The sequence below is a fragment of the Urocitellus parryii genome, chromosome 6, assembly GCF_045843805.1.
Source record: "Urocitellus parryii isolate mUroPar1 chromosome 6, mUroPar1.hap1, whole genome shotgun sequence".
In the NCBI taxonomy this organism is placed as follows: domain Eukaryota; kingdom Metazoa; phylum Chordata; class Mammalia; order Rodentia; family Sciuridae; genus Urocitellus; species Urocitellus parryii.
This window is the reverse complement of record NC_135536.1, coordinates 90,618,707-90,642,964: the sequence shown is the minus strand read 5'-3', so window position 1 is coordinate 90,642,964 and position 24,258 is coordinate 90,618,707. Positions and strand designations below refer to the sequence as shown.

Sequence of the window (24,258 nt, the reverse complement as noted above, 5' to 3'; positions counted from 1 at the left end):
CTGCTTGAGTACTGTAAATTTACAATTTAATTGTTTTTCAAGGGTAATTTATCCATAATAAAAGTTAATTTTAGAGTTTCTGCTGCTAGCAAGTTTGTCTCTAGCTATTTTCTCTTAAAATTGAATTATCTAAATAGATTAATGTGATTCTAACTATAATGTGATTAGTGACATCTTCAGTTAAAAATGGTAAATTCATTCTATTAAAAATTCTGTTAGGGCTGGGGATGTGGCTCAAGCGGTAACGTGATCCCCTGGCATGCGCTGGGTGCTGGGTTCGATCCTCAGCACCACATAAAAATAAAATAAAGATGTTGTGTCCACCGAAAACTGAAAAATAAATATTAAAAAAATTCTCTCTCTCTCTCTCTCTCTTTCTCTCTCTCTCTCCCTCCCTCTCCCCTCCCCTCCCTCTTTCCCTCCCCTCCCCCTCCCTCTCTCCCCTCCCCCTCCCCTCCCTCTCTCCCCCCTCCCTCTCTCCCCCTCCCCCCTCCCTCTCTCCCCTCTATCTAAATTCTGTTAATGCAAGTTAAGTTTGGTTAATTCTTAGAACAGTTTCCTCTGTCTTTAGTGCAAACATTGAAAATATATAAATGTCATTATATTAAAAATGCTGTCTTTGTGATCAATACTCATAGAAAGTTTGGAAAATGTATAGGAAAGTAATGAGAAAACAATAAAATCACCTGTGATACCACAATCCATATTGAATTACAATTATCATTTGGATATAGTCCTTTCAGAGTGTTTTCTCTTAAATATGAAAAAGCGTTTTTACAATTTTTACAGGCATCATATTATGTGTATGATTCGGTTTTCTTTTTTCCCTATGTAACATTTTCCCTTGTGAGTTGTATTTTATTTTATATTTATTTATTAATTAAAATTTTTTTTAGTTGTTAATGAACCTTTATTTATTTATTTATATGTGGTGCTGAGAATCCAACCCAATGCCTCACACATGGCTAGGCAAATGCTCTACCACTGAGCCACAACTACAGCCCATGTAGAGCATTTTTATATATAGTGCCTAAAATAGCAGGTCCTTAATGTGCCTTCTCAAGACAAGGTCAAAAGGTGCAATAAAAATACTTAGCACAGCTGTGGGTAGTGTATTAAAGGCTTGTGGCACCAGCTTCCAAATTAGCATTAGACCTGTATGCAAGATTGAGGCCAAACTAAATAGAAACAATAGGTGTTGGGAGTGTGGTTGCTAGTTACACAAATGTGGATTTTGTGTAAAACTAAATGGCATAGGAAGTTTTATGAGAGGTCTAGAGGAAGCTTAGTTGGGGTTAAGCTGTAAGGGGGAAAAGGCTGGCTCTAAGGCTGGCTCTACAAGTGGGTAGTATAGTATGAGAAAGCAGTGTTTTGTGTTTTGTGTGTGTTCCTTCCTGAGTAATTGGTGTTAGGTTTAGTGTCTTAGTTCTTTCATAAGTCAGTGCTGATTGATATTAGTAGGGTTTTTTTTCCTTCGTCTTTCTTTTAGCATCCACCCCTCTGCACTAACAGTTGTTAATGCAAATATAATGAGTTAATAAATATGTAGATGTTTATTCAGAGTGCTGAACAAGTTCACTGCCTTATAAGGCCTGGAGCAGAATATGTGATGACTAAATTAAATGGCATGATCTGGGTATTCTTACACACACAAAAAATGAGTTGTATGTAATTAAGAAAGGGGCTCAGAGGAGCCAATTTATCATATTTTATGGGTGGGTGGGTAGGTATCCCCAGATGAAATCCCATTTTAATCTGTATATAAAAATAGAAGTATGGTCACCGTTCCTGAACCTTTCCCAAAGAGGACATATTGCTATGCCCCAATATATTATAATTCCATTTCTTTTCTGAAACTTAAAATCACTATTAGAAGCCAAAATTGCTGTATGTAATTGTTGGTTGTGATGCTGAATTGTAATATTATGATTCTTTCTTTCTTCCTTCCTTCCTTCCTTCCTTCCTTCCTTCCTTCCTTCCTTCCTTCCTTCCTTTCTTTCCTTTCTTTCCTTTCTTTTCTTTCTTTCTTCTTCTTTTTTTTTAAAGTAGATGAGCCAGTGGATATGTCAGTGTTGTCTGAAGCAGGACAAGAGCCTTTTCAGAAAAAACTTCAAGGTGATGAACCTGTGGAAATAGAAAACGCCCCTCTCCCACCTGAGCCCATTGTATTACCACAAGCCTCAACACCAGTGTCTCAGAGCACACCAGTCTTCACTCCTGGATCACTTCCAATCCCATCCCAGCCTGAATTTTCTCATGTGAGTATTGTGGAAAAAGTTCTTTTCTCCTAACATCTTTTTTTTTTTTTCTTGTGGCACTGGGAATTGAACCCAGGATTTCGTTCATGTTAGGCATGTGCTCGACCACTGAACTGTATCCCTAGCCCAACATCTTGTTTTATTAAAACAGCTTTATAAAATTCACCCATTTTAAGTGATCAATTTAGTGATATTTTGTAGAGTTGTGCAGCTGTTATCACAATCTACTTTTAGAACATTTCAAAGTCACCAAACATTTTAATACACTTTTGTTTAGATTTTGAACTGTTTTTAAATATTTTTAAGCATTTTTATTAGTTGATAAATTTTTAAATTTTATTTATTTATTGGTATGTGGTGCTGAGAATCGAACCCAGTGCCTCACCCATGCTAGGCAAGCGCTGTACCACTGAGCCACAGCCCCAGCCCTGTTTTTAAATATTTTGAAAATGTTATTAAAATTGAAAAGGTTCATGAATCATTATTTTATCTTAAAACTAATAGTTTTTTCCTTTCTACATGTCTACTTTTTTTAAAAAATGAAGCTTTTCATAGCAAACACAACTATAATCTTCTTTTTTCAACCAACATTTTGTCACAATAATTTTCAGTGTTATAATCATGTTCACGATAGCCTTTCAAAAGTTGTGTAGTATTTCTGAGTGAATGTACCATAATTTAATTAATCATTCTTATACTGAGAGCATCAGAATGATTTTTAATTTTCTGGTATATATTCTGACAACAAGGGAACTAATATCTAATTTGCATAATTTTAAAGTTAAATATTTAAAGAAATTAAATATAGGTATTAAGATGAATCGAAGCACCTTAATTACATCTAAGTGACTATTTGTTCAATCTAAATGTCTCTTCTTGTAAGACTTTACATAGGACAATTGTGGTGTTATTAGGATTATTTCTTTTATGGTTCTTGTTTGCAGGTGTTATAACCAGAGTTAAAATGAATTGTAATGAAATATGCCATGATTTTAATGAGAAGGAGACAGCAGGAAGAAATAATTTAATTGTTTCCTGGTGTTATTAGCTTGTTTTGTCGAAGACTTCCATTTTATGCAAATTATTAGGTCATTTGGTGGAGTGGTTAAGAACTAGGACTCCAGAGACAGAATTTCCTGGAGTCACTACTTACTCTGCTATTACTATCTCTGTGATCAATTGAAACCAAGCCTCAGTTTCTTCATCAATCAAATGTTGAGATTGATACCATCTACCCCCTAAGGTAGTCATCAAGGATAAATGAGTGGTAAATACTGCATAAGAATATTTATTGCTGACAGTGAAAGAGCTGAAGATAAGGTCACATAGAACTGAAGTGGATATTCAACCGCTATATATCTTTTTTTTAGCTTTTATTTTTCTGTCAATGATGTACATAAACATAATGTAGTACAGAAGAGTTATCAGAATTTATGGATAAGCTATAAGCTCTGACATAAAGCATTGAGAAGAATTTTCCAGAATATAGGTGATCTTAAAGACTGTGATAGATGTTTATTAGTGACCAAAGAAGATTTTTATGGGAATGATGTCTTTGAGAAGGTATTCTTATTCATGGGGGTGGGAAATGATGCCTGGTCACAGAGAACTGACTTTATGCAGATCAAGGCACTATTTAAAGAAATTGTTCTATATTCAACATTTACCAAATATATTAAGGAAGCTGTAAAATCAATAATGAAATTCTGAGACAAATGAGTGACTCCAAATACAGTGTAAAGATTCTGGAAGCTACTATGACTCTAATCAAATTTCTTTGGACTCATATTTTAAAATGTTTCATTCAGTGAAGCCCATGCCTCTTAGAAAATCTCTTAAGAAGCTGGGTGCAGTGTGCATACTTGGAATCATAGCGCCTGGGGAGGCTGAGGCAGGATGGTTGCAAGTTCAAGGCCAGCCTCAGCAAGTTAGTGGGGCCCTAAGCAACTTAGGCCCTGTCTCAAAATAAAAAAAAATAATAAGAAGAAGAAGGGCTGGGGATGTGGCTCAGTGATTAAGTGCCCCTGAGTTCAAAAATAAAAGAAAATCTCTTAAGAGGCTGGGTATGGCAGTGCTTGCCTATAATTCCAGCTACTTGGGAGGCTTGGGCTGAGGCAAGAGGATCACAAGTTCAAAACCAGCATGGACAATTTAGCAAGTTGCTGTCCTAAAGTAAAATTTACAGAGGGGTGGGGATGTAACCCAATGGTAGAGTATTTGCCCATCCTGTACAAGGTCCTGGGTTCAATCCCCAGTACCACCAAAAAACAATAATTAAAAAAAAAAAGGAAAAAAAAAAGAGGATGTTTATAATATAGCTTTCAGTTTTTTTAAATTAAAGATTCGATTTGAGGTAATTAATAAACATTTGTAAAAGTAAAAAAAGTTAAAAATAACATCTCTCCCCAGTTCTATTGGAAGGCAGCCTCTGTTTTCTAAGTTTATTTTCCCCCTTTTTGATATTTATCTCCATAATTCTACGTAGCATGATTACATTTTTATAAATTCTGGTTTAAAAAAATTTGAGCTATTTCCCCGTCTTCTAAGTATAAATTATATTATGATTTATTTAGATCATTATTTGAATTAACATGGCTGTGTAAACACTAATTACAGTAGAGCTTGTGGACTATTACCAGTCAATTGTCAAGATTTCCTTTCAGGGGCTTCGGATGTGGCTCAAGCAGTAGCGTGCTCGCCCCGCATGCGCGGGTCGCTGGGTTCGATCCTCAGCACCACATACCAACAAAGATGTTGTGTCCGCCGAAAACTAAAAAAAAAAAAAAAAAAAAAATATTAAAAAATTCTCTCTCTCTTAAAAAAATAAAAATAAAATAAAGATGTGGTGTCCACCGAAAACTGAAAAATAAATAAATATATATATAAAATCTCTCTCTCTCTCTCTTTAAAAAAAAAAAGATTTCCTTTCAAGATGTTCTGGAGCCTCAAATTTTGTTTCATCTTTTTGGAGGAACCTCATTTGGAGTCTACTGATTTCTAATTGTTTCTAATTGTTGTCCTCTATGCCTGGTGCATAACTGTAACCTCCTTGGACTGTCATTCTTGGAGTTTCCTTTTACCTTTGTTTTGGGTATTTCTTAGACTCTATGTCTCAGTAGTCCTTCTATTCTTCTGCCTTCTCCTCTTCTTTTTCATCTTTCCCTTCTTTTTTCCCCCCATCCCCACTGCCTCCTCCCTTGTGCATACTAAGTATATGCTCTACCACTGAGCCACACCCCCACCCATTCCATATCTTTAAAAAATTTTTTTATTAGTACATTATAATTGTGACATATTCAAATATGCACATACAATAATTTGTTCCATTTCATTCCCTAAGTACCTCTCTTTTCTCTCCTCTCTATATTTGATTTTCTCCCTCATGTTGATGGAGGACATTCTCTGGGAACTTTTATTCTACTCTCCTACTTGATTTATAGTTTATAAAAGTATAGAATTGTAAATTGGTAATGTTCTTACTTTCAAAGTTTGTTTTTATTTTGGTATTGGGGATTGAACCCAGGAGGGCTTTACCATTGAACCTAGCCCTTTTTATTTATTTATTTTTAATATTAGGTCTTGCTAAGTTGCTTAGGGCCTTACTAAATTGCTGAGGCTGCCTTTGAACTTGGAATCCTCTTGTCTCAGTCTCCTGAGTTGCTGAGACTACAGGCATGTTCTACCACACCCAACTTTTAAAGTATTTGAAGGCAATGCTCTGTTGTCTTTGGATTTACAGTGTTGCTATTGAGAAGTTCAAGGCCATTCTGATACTGATTTTTTTGTGTGTGTGTGCGCTAGGAATTGAACCCCGGGTGCTTAATCATGGAGCCACATCTCTGGCCCTATTTTATATTTTATTTGGAGACAAAGTCTTGCTAAGTTGCTTAGGGCCTTGGTAAATTGTTGAGGCTGACTTTGAATTTGTGATCCTCCTGTCTGAGCCTCCTGAGCTGCTAGGATTACAGGCATGTGCCACTGCACCTGGCCCTTATCCTGTTCTTTTATCTTGTGACATGTTATTTATTTACTTATTTATTTTTGACATTATGGGCCTTTATTTTGTTCATTTATTTATATGCAGTGCTGAGAATTGAACCCAGTGCCTCACACTTGCTAGGCAAGTGCTGTACCACTGAGCCACAACCCCAGGTTCTTGTGACATGTTTTTTCCCTCACTCAAATCCTGCAGGATTTTCTTTTTGCTCCCAGTATTCTGAAATTTCCAAGTCTTTGGCATGGGTCTATTTTCACTTATTGTATTGGATGCTTGGTAGGCCCTGTTAGTTTAGAAACTCAAATTCTTCAGGAAATTTTAGATATTTAATTTCTTCCTCCATGTTTTTTTTTTCCTTTTTTCCCCCCCTGTTTTTTAATGGAATATCTATTATATGATTTTTTTTTTTGATGGTGGTTTTCTATTGTATGAATGTTGCAATAGAATGTTCTTATTCTGTCTCTTAACTTTTTATCTCTCTTTTCTGTTCAACTTTTTGGTTGATTTCCCAACAATCTTTTTCTTTTTTTTTTAAATAGTTTTATTGAGATGTAATTCACATACCATATAGTTCTGTGTAAAAGGTGCAATCCAGTGACTTTTGTTTTATTTTATTTTATTATTTTGAGGCACTGGTTATGGAACCCAGAGACTCCGTCTCCAGCTCCCAACAACCTTTTTTTTGTGGTGCTAGAGATGTGTTATGGTTTAGATATTAGGTGTCCCTCAAAAGCTCACATGTGAGACAATGCAGGAATGTTCAGAAGTGAAATGATTGGGTTCTGAGAGCCTAAACAAAATTAGTGAATTAATTCCCTGATGGGGATTAACTGAGTGGTAACTGAAGGTGAGAGGGTGTGGTGGAAGAAGTGGGCATTGGAGGGCTGCCTTTGAGGGGTATATATTTTGTGTCTGGCCAGTGTAGCGTCTCTCTGCTTCTTGATTATTATGTGAGCTGCTTCCCTGTGCCACACTCTTTCAATTTGATGTTCTGTCTCACCTCTCGCCCCAAGGAATGAAGCCAGCTGTCTGTGGCTTTGAACTTGTAATCCTCCTGCCTCAGCCTCCAGAGCTGCTGGGATTACAGGCTTGTGCCACTGTGCTGGCCCCAGATAGGTTTTAGTTGGTTTGGTTTTGATGCTGGTGTCAAACCCAGGGCTTATGTATGCAAAGCACGAGCTCTGCCACTGACCTATAACTCCCAGTCCAGTTTTGTTTGTTTTTATCTCTTTTAAGTAGGGGCTTCCCTTAGATGTCTGGAAATGCTTCATTATTTGATGATATTTAGGGTTTTTTTGTTTTATTTTGTCTGTGGTATTGGGGACTGAACTTGTCTACTCATGCTAGACAAGTGCTCTGTTACTGAGCTATACCCTCAGCTATTTGCTGATGTTTAAAAGTGAAATACCAGAAAGATGATTGGTAGTTCTCTACTGGTGGTTGGGCTTGTTGTTTCTGGGACTCACTGTAGTGTGATCTGTTGGGACATTTTGTTAAGACTGCCCTAATGTCAATAATTTTGATTGTCTTGGCCTTGTCAGATTCCCCAGGGAAATGTCTAATCTACTATATCTTGGCCTAGCTGTCATTGTACTAGAAGTTCATTAATGGTAAAGGACTTTGTTTGTTGGGGGGTATTCAGAACATAGGTTTCATTCAGCAGGTGTATTTTCTTTTAATCCCCCAGTTTTCAGTATATATTGATAACTACCTCTTGTCCTCCAGTCCAGGGACACAATACTCTTTCTAGGGAAGAGGAGGTTCAAGGAGAAAGGATAGGGGAGTTCAACTGCTTCTTAATTAGATTTCCAACCACTCTTCCTCCTGTTTTTAACACCACCCTCACTATGCTTCCAGAATTATCTGGTGCAACTGCCAAATCTTGTGACTTTTATTTTTTTTTTTTTCTGGTGGGGATTTGGGGAGTGGTTTGGTTGCATAATTCTGGTTGCTTCTTTGCTTTCTCCACTTAGGAATTTAGCTTTCATTAATGTGCCAAATAGATTATCACTCTTCCAGAATTTTTTTCTGGAAAGATAACTCTTCCAGTTATTATTTCTTTTTCTTCTTCTTCCTCTTCCTCCTCTTCATCTGCTTATGCTGCTGCTTCTTCTCTTTCCTTCTTAAAAAAAAAAGTCCCTTTATTATTGCTTATTAGGGTTTCAGAAAGAGTTCAAGTAGATGTGTATATTCACTTAGCTCTTTAAAAAAATTATATATATATATATATATTTTAGTTGTTGATGGACCTTTATTTTATTAATTTATTTATATGCAATGCTGAGAATCGAACCCAGTGAATAGTATTCTATAATGTGGACACCCTTATTCATTAACCAATAAATGACATTTGGGTTCCTTCCAGTTTGGGGCTATTATGACTAATACTTGTTATGAACATTTGCATACTTATCTTTGCGTGGACATATGTTTTTATTTTTCTTGGGTAAATGCCTACTAATAGAATTTCTGTCACTTGGTAATACATGCTTAAGATAATATTGTACTGTTTTCCAAAGTGGTTGTACTTTTTTGTGTTCCTACCAGTAATGAATGAGAGTTCCATTTGTTCTGTATGCATACTTGCCAATACTTAGTTTTGTAAGTTCTTTAAACTTTAGCCATTCTTGTGATATATAGTACCATTTCATTATGATTTTAATTTTCATTTCTGTTGACACTAAGGCTATTATGTCTTTGAATTTTAATATCTGCTTTGTGAATGCTAGTGTGTTGTGAGATAGTAGAAAGTAAAATGAGTACATACTCCTACTTTATGAGATCTGAAATGGGCTCTTTATATCCCAAAGATTGTTATGTAACAGAGCCCATCATATGCATGACTCAAGTTTAGTAGCTTGATGGTATACAATTAAACTTAAGTGTCTTCCTACTCTTGAAAGGGTAAGGTAGCGCTTTTAGGTTTTTGTTTGGATTATGCTTATTCTCTATCACTGATTTTATAAGGCCCAAAACAGTGTCTTGTGTAGATAAAAGACTGGTGATTTGAACTTTGTATTTCTGAATTTATTTCTTTTTTTTTTTATTATCTTTTTAAAAAAATTTTTTTTTTATGTGGTACTGAGGATTGAACCCAGTGCCTCACAGGTGCTAGGCAAGTGCTCTACCACTGTGCTACAACCCGTAGCCCATAGAGTACTTTTATTTTTATTTTTTAAAAATATTTATTTTTTAGTTGTAGTTGGATACAATACCTTTATTTATTTATTTATATGATGTGCTGAGGATCAAACCCAGGGCCTTGCCTGTGGTAGGTGAACACTCTACCGCTGAGCCACAACCTCAGCGCCCCCCCCCACTACTTTAATTCATAGAGTACTTTAATTCTTGATTTAGAAATTTTAGATGAATGCAAGAGTTAGATATAAAAGAAATATGTTTGTGGTAATTTGTCACTTTTTATTCTTCCTTAGGACATTTTCATTCCATCACCAAGTTTGGAAGAAAGATCGAATAATGGGAAGAAAGGTGGAGATTTGCATAGTTCATCTTTGACTGTTGAGTGTTCTAAAACCTCAGAGATTGAACCAAAGAATTCTACTGAGGATCTTGGGCACTCTTTGACAGGGGATTCTTGCAAGTTGATGCTTTCTACAAGTGAATGTAGTCAGTCTCCAAATATGGAGAGCTTGAGTTCTCACAGGATTGATGAAGATGGAGAAAACACACAGATTGAGGATACTGAACCCTTGTCTCCTGTTCTCAATTCCAAACTTGTTCCTGCTGAAAATGATAGTATCTTGATGAATCCAGCACAGGATGGTCAAGTAGAACTGAGTCAGAATGATGCTAAAATCAAAGGAGATGACACAGAGAACAGAGATGACATTAGTATTTTAGGCACTGGTTGCAGAGGCAGAGAAGAAACTGTTGCAGAAGATGTTTGTATTGATCTCACTTGTGATTCAGGGAGTCAGGCAGTTCCTTCTCCAGCTACTCGATCTGAAGCACTTTCTAGTGTCTTAGATCAGGAGGAAGCTATGGAAATTAAAGAACACCATGCAGAGGAGGGGTCTTCAGGGTCTGAAGTAGAAGAAATCCCTGAAACTCCTTGTGAAAGTCACAAAGAGGAGCCCAAAGAAGAAAATATGGGGAGTGTTCCTTTGCACCTCTCTCTGACTGAAAGTCAATCCCAAGGATTGTGTCTTCAAAAGGAAATTCAGAAACAAGAATGCCCAGAGGCTATGGAAGTTGAAACCAGTGTGATTAGTATTGATTCCCCTCAGAAGCTGCCAGTACTTGACCAAGAATTAGAACATAAGGATCAGGAAGCTTGGGAAGAAGCAACTTCAGAAGACTCCAGTGTTGTCATTGTAGATGTGAAGGAGCCATCTCCCAGAGTTGATGTTTCTTGTGAACCTTTGGAGGGAGTGGAGAAATGTTCAGATTCCCAGTTGTGGGAGGATGTTGCTCCAGAAATAGAACCATGTACTGAGAATAGATTAGATCCCCAGGAAGAAAAGAGTATAGAATACGAGGGAGAAGTGAAATCGGCAACTACAGAAAAGGAACCTGTAGAGGAAGACTCTCCACATCTTCCCTTGCCTTTAGTGAGAGCAGATGAACCTTCCAGACCTGACCAGGAAATGAAACAGACCCAACCTCAAGAGAAAACAGATAACTCATTAACAGAAGACTCAAAAATGGCTAATGCAAAGCAGTTAGGCCCAGGTATAGATGCCCAGCAGCTTGACAAGGCCTCGGCTCATGTTTCACAAAGCTTCTGTGAAAGTTCTAGCGGTGAGTGTGATGTATATTGTTCTAAGTATACAAACAGATTATAATTTATTTATTTATTTATTTTTTTAAAGAGAGAGTGAGAGAGGAAAGAGAGAGAGAGAGAGAATTTTTAATATTTATTTTTTAGTTCTCGGCGGACACAACATCTTTCTTGGTATGTGGTGCTGAGGATCGAACCCGGGTCGCACGCATGCCAGGCGAGCGCGCTACCGCTTGAGCCACATCCCCAGCCCCCAGATTATAATTTATAATGAAAGATAGAACTAAATGCTTGTATCAGAGCTGAACATTAGTTTGAATTTATGTTTATGAATGGCCAATAATATTTGGGAAATTTTAATAAGATTTTGTTGCAAGTTGTAGATGGCATTTATAGATGCAATTATTTGTATCAGAGATCATTTGAGATTAATCAGCTTTGTAACTCAGGAGTAGTCATATGAGTATTTACAAGTTTTACCCATCTTTTTTTTTCTTTTTTCTTAGGTCCTACTTTTGTGCATACGTTCTCTTCTCACATATAAATATGTGAGAGAGAGAGAGAGAGAGAGAGAGAGAGAGAGAGAGAGAGAGTGTGTGTGTGTGTGTGTGTAGAATTGTTTTATATGTACATTTAATTTTTTTTCCAGTGTTGATATCAAATCTAAGGCCTGGCACATGCTAGGCAAATGCTCTGCCACTAACCTACACCTGAAGCCCTAATATATTTTTATATTTCCACAATTATTTTGAAGTACAAGGATATTTTTAAATAATAAAATCGTATTCAAAACTCTGTTACTGAGTATGCAGTTCCTGGTTGTTTCCTCCTATGGCCATTAAGTAAAATTTCCAAATCTGGTTCAACATATATATCTTTTCTTAGTGGTGGTGCTAGGGAATCTTGTGCATGCCAGACAAGTGCTCTACCACTGAGCTATGTCCCCAGCCTTTAACATATGTATATTTTAAATTTTAAACTAGAAAAGATATTGATTCTTGTTTTTTAGTCTGTTTTATGAAATTCGGCATCAGAACATGGATTACTTTGAAAATATTGGTAGGATATCATGTGTGACATTAGCTGCAAGAATTCAAACTTTCTAAATCTCCAGTTAGTATAATATAAAAACAAAACAAACTCCAAAAGCAAAAAATAAGAAACACAAAATACAAACTTAACAAGTTTGTAGGGATATAAAAATGAGAAAATGGCATTTGGACCACATTGTATCTATCAAACCTTTTGGTTTGTCTAGAGTAGTCACAGTTTATTCCTGTTGCTTAGATGTGGAATGTATTTTGACATATTATACATACATGGAGTATAGATGTGATTTTTTTTTTAAATACTTCTTTTTATTTTTTATTTTTATGTGGAGGTGAAAATGAGACAGTGAAGACTGGGTGAAGATAGTGGCAGTGCTGCCTCCAGGGCCTGTAAAAGTCTCAATTTTCTATTAGGTTGTAATGATGCAGTTAGATAAATGGTCTTGTGTGTGTGTGTGTTGCGGGGGAGGGGGGGGCGCAGGGTGGTTATGGGGATTGAACCCAGGGCACTCTACAACTGAGCTACAGCCCTTTTTTAAAAATTTCATTTGAGATAGGGGTGTACTATCATGCCCAGCTTAAACTACTTTTAATAAGTCTTTCCTGCTACTGTGCAAAGGAAACTTTTTTACCAGGAAACAATTTTCAATAATTAATGCTTACAGATTACATTTACATATTATGGCATGTCATATAAAAGGATCTACTTAAAGGGTTAAATACTGAGTTTTCAAAAGTCTGGATTATTAGTTATAATATAGAAGATGGTTTCTGTCAAGAATACAGTAAAGGTAATCTTTCATTCTTGATTCTTTCAGGAATGAGGCTTTCTGAGGTGTTTTATTGTTGTAGTTTCTATATTTCTTCCAAATTCTTTGTTGTAAGGAATCAGCAGAAAATGAATATTTATCTACCTAATGTGTTTTCCCTTCTGTAACTATGGTGAAAATCTTTGCCAATTAGTGTAATGTTGAGATTCTCCATTCACACTCTTTATAATTTCTTTAGCTGAGCATATATATTTTCTTTTATTTTCAGAAACTGTTTCATTTTTCTCTTTTCATCCGGTCACTAATTTATTTTCCTCATAGATGTAAGTTTGTTTGTTTTTTTTAAAGGAAAGAAGTATCAAGATAGTTGGTATTAATAAGAATAAAAGTGGGAGCTGGGCATAGTGGCTTATGCCTGTGATCCCAGTGACTTAGAAGACCGAGGACGGAGGATTGCCAAGTTCAAAGCCAGCCTCAGCAAGTTAGTGAGGACCTAAGCAATTTAGTGGGAACTTGTCTCAAAAAGTGTTGGGGTTGTGGCTCAGTGAGCTCCCAAGGTTCAGTTTGGGTACCAAAAAACAAAAACAAAAAAACAAGAATAAAGGTGAAGTGGATGAAGATGAGAGAGAGAGAAACCATTTTCATAAATAGTTTTGACTGGGTGTGCTCGAGTGTCACTATTTTGAACTAGCCCAAGAAAGTAATAACAATTTTCAATATATTAGATTTAAGAGAATATTCTAGCACAATTCTTATTTTCCCCCAAACATGATCACTTTATTAAAAGAGATAAAACAATTAGGAAACCAGAAAATATGATTTTGGCAATTTGCTCATTCTGATTAGCAAAATTTTGGACCTGGGACCTAATTAAAAAGTAGTTTGTATCTTAACGGATGTTGTTTATAATAATTTAATAACAACTAATCAAAATGTGTAAAGGGGGATGCTCATGTGTGGAATTCATCATTATGCAGAGATTTAGATGTGAACATTACTACTTTGGCCTAGAGTGAGTGATCAATGCTCCTGAATCCTAAACCCTCAGATTTTTATTTTTAAAATAAATGAGTATTTTGAAGTCCTTTGAGCCATGAGATCCTTTGTTACCTCTTTTTTTTTTTGAAATTTTTTTTAGTTATAGTTGGACACAATGCCTTTGTTTTATTTATTTATTTTTATGTGGTGCTGTGGATTGAATCCAGTGCTTCACATGTGCTAGATGAGCATTCTACTGCTGAGCCACAACCCCAGTGCCCCCCTCCCGCTTTGTTACATCTTTTGCAAATTATTAAGTATTAACATCAAACTTCTCTTTGGAGAATCCTATAGACTGCTAAGGATTGTAAATGAACTCCTTGGGTTCATTAGCACTGCAGTGAATTCTATTATCCAGATTCTACTTGAAACTATCCACATTTTCATCACTGTATCTCCAGATGTACTGTTTGAAGTTCAGATGTTTTTATGTTCCTTTTGACCCCGTGTTCCTCAGGCCTTCCAAATTTGGGACTTCTGTTTGTTGTCTGGTCATATATTTTTTGTCAGTCCTATTGTTGATGGCTCTAAAGAGAGCAGAGAAAATAGTAGGAGATTAATTTGGAGACTTGGTGAAGGTGATGGGAATAGAATAGAATTTGGGAACAAAGGAAAGAGCAATTGAGATTTTTTGTAGCTGTCCTCATTTTACTTATTTTATACTTCTGTTTATCATTGTTTTGTTTTCATTTTTTATTTCAGAAACCCCATTTCATTTCACTTTGCCTAAAGAAGGTGATATTATCCCACCATTGACTGGCGCAACCCCACCTCTTATAGGGCACCTAAAATTGGAGCCCAAGAGACATAGTACTCCTATTGGTGAGTGAATTAAAAAAAAAAAGTGATTTTTTTTTTTTTTAAGGCAGGCTTTTGGAGTTATCATTCTTTGTGCAAGTGATATTTTTAGATCTGTGGAGTTGGGCCTGACTGATGAAGTTAATTTTTTGTTGTTGTTTTAGAAGAATAGGGCTTGGTGTTTGATTGTATGATTTTGCTCCCAAGATATAAGAGGTGATGAAAAGAATGAAAGAAAGGGTGGAGGGATGGAAGAGGGAGAATTACATATAAGAATTTTATCACATTATTTGTAGAGCAGTATAATCTGAGCGCTAAGTAGTTATACAGAATTGTTTTATAAGGAAGAGATGAAAAGTAAGGTAGAAGTGCTATTTATTCAGAAACCTGGCTACTCGTCAGTCTGCTGCTTGACAGGGCAAGACTTAGATCCTCCTTCCCTGAAGCAGCCAGTAGACTTCTACATTAACCTATTTGTTTTCTCTAGTCAGTGCTGGGAGGTAACAATCATGCCGTCTGGAGTCTCCTGCTACCTATGCCTGATGCTGGCAGATGTGGGTTGGCTGAGGGCTCATGCAGCATCCTTTGTCCAGATGCAGAAGTGGAACTGAATCCTGTTGCTCCTCTTAAGACCAGGTGTCAATACTAGTTCGTAGTTGTTGATACTTGTGACAGGATCTATCCTAGGAACCCCTTCAATCCTGCAGAGTTTTGGAGCCAAACAGGCAAATTGATGACCTTGAATTGCTGTTTTTCTTGTTTGTATTTTAGTGTTCTTTCTTTCTTCCTCCCTGCCTCCCTTCTTTCAGGTATTAGCAACTATCCAGAAAGCACTGTAGCAAACAGTGATGTCATGTCTGAAAGTATGGTTGAGACCAATGATCCCATACTTGGGAGTGAAAAAGGGGCTGCTCCAGAAGTGGATGAGAAACTGTGTCTGAGAATGAAACTGGTCAGTCCGGAGACAGAGGCCAGTGAAGAGTCTTTGCAGTTTAGCCTGGAAAGTAAGTTTCATTTTATATTAATCTTGGGTAATTAGTAGTTCTAAATCATCTGGGAAGTATTGGTTATCTTCTGTTTATAATGATTGGTACTTTTATAATTTAACTAGATTTGTGAAGTCCTATTCTCAATTTTTTTGGTTTCTGTTTTGATACTGGGGATTGAACTACTCAGGGGCACTTTACCACTGAGTTGTATTTCCAGTCCTTTTTATTTTTTATTTTGAGACAGGGCCTCACTAAATTGCTGAGGCTGGCCTTGAACTTGTGATCCTTCTGCCTTAGCCTCCTGAGTTGCTGGGATTACAGGCGTGTGTCACCATGCCAGGTTATTCTTATAGATTTAATTCTTTGCTTTTGGCTAGTTCCTGTCATGTAACTGAAGATATGCCATTTTATAGTCTCTGTTGTTTCCTTGTATTTCTGTATTAAACTTGTGTTTTCATTAAGTAATTGTTTTTCACATTCAGAAATAGTTCATAAGAAGGTAGAAAATTTGAATTGTGGATTTTACATTGTAGATTTGTGTTGACTCTTTCTCATATGAATTGTAAATTGTTTGGTATGGCTGGGAAACCCATGGGGCTAGTTAAAGTGAAAGTAAATGGGGGCAGAAAAAAATTACTTTATACATATATTGTATCATCTCGTTTTCATAATAGTGGGCCAGGGTAGGCAACCATCTTCCCATTTTATTGGTGGGAAACAGAATGGTTTTTAAGTTATGTGCCTAATGTCATAATTGATAAAAGGTTGACTGGACTTTGAGTCAGATCTAATTCTAATGCTGTTTAAGGGGGCTAGAAGGGGAAGGAGTCTCATAGAAGAGATTGTAAAGGAACGTTCAGAGAGGAGAAAAAAATGGGTGAGTAGCATGAAGTGATGGAAACCTACAGGGAAGAGAGTTACAAGAAGATAATGTCAGATACAGGAACTGACGTCTAGAAAGATGTGCCTGAAAATGTAATTGGATTTGGCAATTAGGATTCATTTGCTAACTTAGACAAGAGCCATTTCAGTGCAGTGGTTAGCTATAATGAAGATAATTGAGGAAAAATGGGGATGAAGAGAAAAATGAGCAACAAATGAACTCCATACTTTTAAGAAGTTTATATGAGAGGGCTGGGGCTGGAGCTCATTGGTAGAGTACCCGCCTCACATGGGTGAGGCACTGGGTTTAGTCCTCAGCACCACATAAAAATAAATAAAGATATTGCATCCAACTATAACTGAAAGTATATATATAAGTTTATATGAGAAAGGAAAAGAAAATGTGGTAAGTTATAGGGAAATGGAGGGTTGAGGGATAATTATTTTTACTTGGGAGAGACCTGAACAAGTTTATACTGAAGGAAGGATCCAGAATGGAGAATATAGGTTAAAGATGAGGGAACAGGTAATACAGTTGATGAATCAAGGTCCTGAAGGAGTTGGGAGGGAAAGCTTTCAAAGAATGCATAGAGTAGGTAGGCTTTTTTATTTGGCTGTACTGGGTTTTGAATGCAGGGCCTTGTGCACTGAACTATATACCTAGCTCTTTTTATTTTATTTTGAGACAAGGTCTAACTAAATTGCCCAGGCTGGCTCAAACCTGCAATCCTCCTGCTTTCTTAGCCATTAGGATTTCAGGTGTAGGCCAGTGCACCCTACTGAATAAGAGGGACTTCTGTTCTCTGATACCAAAGGGGAATACTTTTAGCTAATAACTTTGGAGCTTTTGTCAGACACTTTACATGTATGGCTATTAAATCTCATAACCTGTGGAGTATGTCCTGTTATTATCCTCATTTCATAGATGAGGAAACTGAGGCACAAGAAGGTTGAACACCTTCTCTAGTCACACAGAAGAACCTGGATTCATATCCAAGTGGTCTAGTTCTAAAACTCTAATGTTATTCTGCCATTCAGTGCTTATTGACTTGAATAATTAATGGGAAAGTAGTACATGATTCCATCTTTTTTTTAATCATTTTTTCTAGAAAAATAAGAGCTCATCAAGAAAGTATGCTGGGTGAGGTGGTGCACACCTGTAATTCCAGAGGCTTGGGAGGCTGAGGCAGGAGGAGTGCAAATTCAAATCCAGCCTCAGCAACTTAAAAAGCCCCAAGCAACTCAATGAGACCCTGTCTGTAAATAAAATATAAGAAAGGGCTGGCTGTGTGGTTCAGTGGTTAATTGTCCCTGGGTTCAATCCATGGTGCCAAAGTGCAGCGGGGGGTGGAGGAAGAAATGTGGTAGCCTTGAATCTTACTTTACTTCTGAAAGAGAGAAAAAAATGTGGTAGCCTTGAATCTTACTGTAGATCTGAAATAACAATTGGGAAGAAAAAATATTAAGGATGATCACATCTGTAAACAATACCACCTTTCCCAGTATTGAGGGCACAGTAGTATTCACTGTAGTCACAAACCTACAAGGATGGTCCTGGTTTATCTCTACTATATGAGGAGACTACGAACAACAAAGTAGTTTACCCCCAGATTGGACTAAGTGCAGGAGCTTGGACATGGAGCTAGGTTTCTGTTTCAGAGCGAGGGCTTTAACCGCTGAAATTCACTTGCCTTCTTGATGGACTAGATTTCATTGAGTCACAAATATTTTAGAAATATTAAAAAATATTTAAGGGTAATTTTTTTCTAAGAGCAGAATAAATTCTAAGTGAAAATCCCTTGACATTAGTGACATTTGTATGAAAATGAGTCTTTTTAGTATCATCCTTAAATCTTTGGTGTAGGTTCTTTCTTGGAAATGTATCTTATTTTTCAAATGTCTTTTTTTTAAAGTCCTTTGGGAAGAACTTGGGTACCTTCTGTTTATAGGTATTCCTAAAATGGTACTATATTTGCACATCAACCCAAAATATTTTCCTTTATGTCTTTTTTTTTTTTTTTTGTACCTGGGATTGAACCCAGGGGTGCTTAACCACTGAGCCACATCTCTAGCTGTTTTTTGATTTTATTTTGGGGCAAGGTCTCACTGAGTTGCTTAGGGCCTCATTAAATTGCTGAGGCTGGCTTTGAACTCCCAATTCTCCTGCCTCAGCCTCCCAAGCCACGGGATAACAGGCGTGCACTACCACACCCGGCTCTCTTTCTTTCTTTTTTTTTTTTTTAGTTGTATATAGACTCAATGCCTTTATTTGTTTTTATGCGGTGCTAGGATCCAACCCAGTGCCTCACACTTGCAAGACAAGTGCTCTAGCAATGAGCTAAAACTCCAGCCCTATTTATCTTTTTTATTAAAATATATTTTAATTTTCTTTTTTAAATTCTTAAATTGCTTCAAATTATTTTTATGACTTAAATATATATATATATATATATATATATATATATATATATACACACACATACATACACACACACACACACACACACACCCCACATATATATTTTGTTTTGGTACCAGGGATTGAACTCGGGGTCACTTAATTACCTAGCCATATTCCCAGTGCTTTTTTTAATGTTTTATTGTGAAACAGTGTCTTAGTAAGTCCTTAGTGCTACACTAAGTTTCTGAGGTTGGTCTTGAATTCGCAGTCCTCCTGCCTCAGCCTCCTAAGTCTCTGGATTATAGGTGTAAACCACCATTCCTGGCTAATTTTAAAATTTTTTATATGGGGAGAGATGAATTGGGATTCAGGAGAAGCTTAAATTTTATTATTTTTTTTAAATTTTCATTTTAAACGTTACTGTTATATTTCTGTTCAGACTGATTCGTTTTCTGTGGGAAATTAGAATTAATTGGTAGAAATGAGAAAAACTTACCATTAAATTGTAAGAAATTTGTTTATGTTCATGTATTAGTCTTATTTCTATTTCTTTTTGTTATTTGTTGCGGATACTAGTAGAGCAGGATAAAGGTTTTTAGTTGTGATACTGAATTCTGTTTCTCTTTCCTCTCTTTTGTTTTTATTCAGAGCCTGCAACTGGTGAAAGAAAAAATGAGTCTGCTGTTGCTGAGGCTGTTGCCAGGTAACCAGAACTGGTTGCTATTTAGAGGAGTTCAATATAAAGCTTCTGGTAATGAAGGGAAGATGATTTATCAACAGATATACAAACTTAACATGAAACTCCAGCATAGATTGAGGAATGTTTTGACTTGATCAGAGGCTTTCTTATTAATACTTTTTAAGTCCAAGACTTTGCTATTTAAGGCTTATTGTCCTAAAACTCAGTGTTTAGAGGACTTTGCTCTTATTCATGAGAGTGCGCCCCTCTTCCCCATTGTTCTTGCTTTTGGTGAGAAAATAGAGGACTGAACAAGAATGAACTGTGGACGTTGTTCCTTCTGCTCTTTTGTACTCATCCACAGGCCTTAGGCCTTTCTCTCTTCTTTCTGCCAAATTAACTACTATGTTGAGCTGTTATTTTTGCTTTGTCACGAATGCCGTAATGCTTTGAGGAAAGTGTTATCCCCTACTATGGTTTTCATGGTGAAGCTTTGCCATCTTGTGGCTGTGAGAGAATTGTTTCATTTATTTTTGACCAGAGTCATCCAGCATGAAAACATTAACAGTAGTTGGTTAAATAAGGGTCAGGTTTCTTAAATCAGAGGCTAGACAGGTACTTTAAATAAAATAGACTAGGTACAAGACTGTTGGAGTGTTGAGAATGGCAAACTGAATAGGTGCCCCATTTAAAACAGTATGTCCCTGTTCAATTATAGCCAGTGGTTGTTATTTGTGAATGCAGATTTACTATTGTCACATGTTTAAATTTTTTAAGGAAAAATCTGTGTGTGTGTGTGTGTGTGTGTGTGTGTGTGTGAGAGAGAGAGAGAGAGAGAGAGAGAGAGAGAGAGAATGAAAAGTAATCCTGAGGTTTCAAAGTTAGGCAGCAAACTGAACCATGGCTTTGAGGCTAACAGAGGGGGAGATAGATAGATAGATAGATAGATAGATAGATAAAATAGATTGGGATTGAATCCAGGGCACCCTACCACTAAACTATATCTCCCAGCCCTTTTTAAGTTTGTTTGCTTGCTTGTTTTTTAACTTTGAGACAGGGGTGTTGCTGAGTTGTCCAGGCTGGCCTCAGATTTGCTATTCTCCTGCCTCAGCCTCTAGAGTTGCTGGGATTACAGGCATTTACCACCATGTTTGACAGATATCTGGATTTTTAAAAATAAAATTTAATACTTGTCAGTATACTAAATTCAACCTTCATTTATGTTGACCCATCTCCAAATTCTTTGATCTATTCTTAGCCATGTCTTAGTTGCTCTCTGGACTTTTATATATTTAATCTGAATGAGCACCTATGTTTCTTATTTGGTAGAAAACTCCCCCCCCCCCATTTACTTTCCAGTGCTGAGGATCTAACTGAGGGCCATGTGCATGTTAAGCTAGTGCCCTACCACTGTGTAATACCCCCTGCCCAAAAGACCCATTAATGATATGTGGTCATAAAAGTTGAAGAAAGTGGCATTTGTATCTGGTCTCTTTGACTTTAGAATTGTGTGCCAGGCAATTGTTATTAGCCTGTATATGTACATTTTCAAAGGGGATAGAATGTAATGCTGAAGCTTTTGAACTCTTAGGGCATAATGTAAGGTGGAAAAAAAACCTTGAGCAGAGGGTTGGGATAGTAGATAATGGAATGAGATGAAATTCATTAGTATCTTTGTGAAGCAAATTTGGTATGTAAGAAAAATGTTTTTTAAAATTTTTGATCATTGATTTTTACCTTTGAGTTCACCATAAGAAGTCACTTAAAAGTAAGCTTTTTTTTTTTTTTTTTTTTAGAATATTATAACTGATCACTGCTTCCTTTGCATTTAGGTGAAACTTTTAAGTGTTACCTGTAACTGGACTGTATTCAAATTTCTTGGCATCACTGTATTTCTCAATCATGTTACAATGGAAAGTTTCAGGAGTAATAGAAACTAACAAAAATAGAAATATAAAGCATGACCATGTTTCAAAGATTGCCAACTTGTGGCCATTCTGTTTCATTTATGAATACTTCCAGCACCCCCTTCTGCACTGGATTATTTTGAAGATAATTCTAGCATTATGTCATTTTATCTGTAAATATTTTAATGCTATCTCTAAAACATAAGGGTTTTTATTTTAAAAAGTCAACCACATAATTGACAATGATTTCTTTTCTCTCTCTCTCTTTCTCTCTCTCTTTTTTTTTTTTTTTTTTTTGGTACTGGGGATTGAACTCAGGGGCACTTGACCACTAAGCTACATCCCCAGCCCTATTTTGTATTTTATTTAGAGAGGGTCTCACTGAGTTGCTTAGCACCTTGCTGTTGTTGAGACTGGCTTTGAACTCGTGATCCTCCTGTCTTATCCTTTTGAGCTCCTGGGATTATAGTCATGTACCACTAAGCCTGACTGACAGTGATTTCTTAGTGTCATCAAATATCCAGTGGTCAGATTTCTCTGCTCATTTTTTTTTTTTTACAGTTTGTGTCAAAATTGCATTTGATTGATATGTCTGAATGCTTTCTTAAAATTATATATTCCCCTCTCCATCTCTCACATTCTATAGTTTCTTACATTCTGGATTTTAATGTTCGCATCTTTATAGTATTTAATATAGTACTCTGTCTACCTTGTTTCCAGTGAATCTTACTTGAAAGTTTATTAGGCTACTTTGAAATATGATGAAGAATTTGCATTTTGGTGTTTGGAATGCAGGGAAGGGATTCCCTCTGCACTTAAAGGATAATCTCCAGAGGTACTTTTTCTTCCTAAACTAACACCATATATTGCTTTAATGTATTATCTTAGTCCCCAGAAGACCATGTCCGTGTTTAGCTGTATTTGTGAAGCCCGACAAGAGGATGAGACTGTGGGTGAGGATCCCACCTCTGTACCCATCAGGTAAAATTTATTTTCACAGCATTTTTGGGGGTATATCAATTTTGGTTGGTACCAAAATTCATATGTACTGCTACTGTTTTGTGAGCTTGAGCTTATTTTTTTTTTTAGTCTGAGGAACTAGGACATGTGGATTGAGTCATAAATGAGATGTTATGAGAAATTTTAGTAAATATTGTATAGATACAGATTTTATCTGCCAGTTGAATTAGTTCAAAATGACTCAGTCTTCATAAATTTGTTATTCTGTTCTGAGGTTTGTTTTTTTTTCTTAGCTGAAGAAATAATGTTTGCTTTTATCAGATTTTTATTCTCTTAGTTTCCTATAGGGCAACATATGAGATGCTTAATATCTCAAATTTAAAAAGTTTTTCAACCTTAATGAATTGATTTTTCCATAATTTCTTTATTTCATAACATTTTAGGGTACTCTGAAGCAAGAAAAAGCAAACAACAAAAAATCTCTTGAGTCAAAGTGTTTCTTTTCTATTTAAATTATTACAAAGTACCATGTTGGGAGTATATGATTCTTACATTTAGCATAGGGGAAAAAGAAATGGCAATGGAAGTAAACTTGTATTTTCATTATTAAGTAGTATCTTTCATCTCTAGAATTCATTGATTTTTATAACTAGATAATGTGATGATAATTTGTTAGTAGGTATATCCCTAATAGTGTATTGGTAGCATTTTTTCTGTGTTCTAGAAATAGTTAGAAGAGACATGTCAGTGCCTTTACTGGGTAATCTGATTATTAAATATGAGCTTGTTGATATTCTTAGGACTTCATTGGCCTTGATGGCAAGAAAATCAGAGCCTCTTTTGTGTTCAAAAAAAGACTCATTGTGTCAAATATCACTTTATTCTAAAAGTGGTATTATGGCCTAGCTTTTACTAAATTTATTGATGGCATTGTATCCTTTTTATTAGAGTGATTTTAAAATAGAGGGGCAAAGGGAAAAAGAAGAAAACTAACAAAAAAGTGTTAGGAACATTAACCTTTGGTAGAACAAGACATGGGAAGCAATCTGGATTTGATTGCAGTTGTTCTGTAGTCAGACCTATACACAGAACTGAATGGTTACAACTTTCTTAAAGTGGAGACTTATTTATTCTTCCCTGATTCACTTTGGATTAATTTTATCCAGGCTTTTTTCCTGCTAAAATTTGCTTTCTTAACATCTGTTTCCAAATCTTGGTATATAGTGACCAGAGTACAATCATGTAGCTGTAACTAATGGAGAAAGAAGTGTGTACTACTTATAATTTATTGGATTTCCTTGCTTATAAAGCTCTTTTCTGATGCCAAAGATTCTTCCTTTGGTGATTATTGGGACATTAATATCCATTTTCATGGTGGATTTTTCTTATGGCTTTGTTTTTAATCTAAAGATTTATAAACTTGGTAGGAGTGGGACAACACTTTTTGCAATATATATGTTGCAATTATGGCTTTTTTTTTTTTTTTTAAGAAAAAAGAAAAAGTTAATTGCTTTGCTAGCAGAGGAGAAACACAGGGAACTCTTGTCCCAAAGGCTGTGATTCTGCCCATCATGGGGAAAGGGGTTTTTAAAGAGGTGATTCAGAGAAAATGAGATTAGGGAGGGGAGATCAGGGAAAAGAAGAGCAGGGAGGAGAAGAGCAGGAAGGAAGAGGTTAAGGAAAAGAAAATCAGGGAGGAAAAGGTCTGGGAGAAGAAGATTGGGAAAAAGAAGAAAACATGTAAGTTTCAAAGCCACAAGGAATATAGTCAAAGCATCAAGTGAACCCC

The 24,258-nt window shown here is 36.2% G+C and overlaps 1 protein-coding gene across 4 annotated transcripts in view; it reads left to right on the top strand.

Moving 5' to 3' along the window:
• The window catches only part of Tp53bp1 (tumor protein p53 binding protein 1), a 93,746-nt gene that overhangs the window by 40,852 nt on the left and 28,636 nt on the right, over positions 1–24,258 (top strand). For 3 of the 4 annotated variants that reach the window (XM_026391253.2, XM_026391236.2, XM_077800015.1), the window contains 6 exons: positions 2,047–2,258; positions 9,690–11,016; positions 14,556–14,675; positions 15,461–15,655; positions 19,572–19,626; positions 22,398–22,490. In XM_026391253.2, the coding sequence (XP_026247038.2) occupies positions 2,047–2,258; positions 9,690–11,016; positions 14,556–14,675; positions 15,461–15,655; positions 19,572–19,626; positions 22,398–22,490 (2,002 nt within the window). The remainder of the gene's footprint in view (positions 1–2,046; positions 2,259–9,689; positions 11,017–14,555; positions 14,676–15,460; positions 15,656–19,571; positions 19,627–22,397; positions 22,491–24,258) is intronic. The other variant, XM_026391245.2, reaches the window with a different exon arrangement.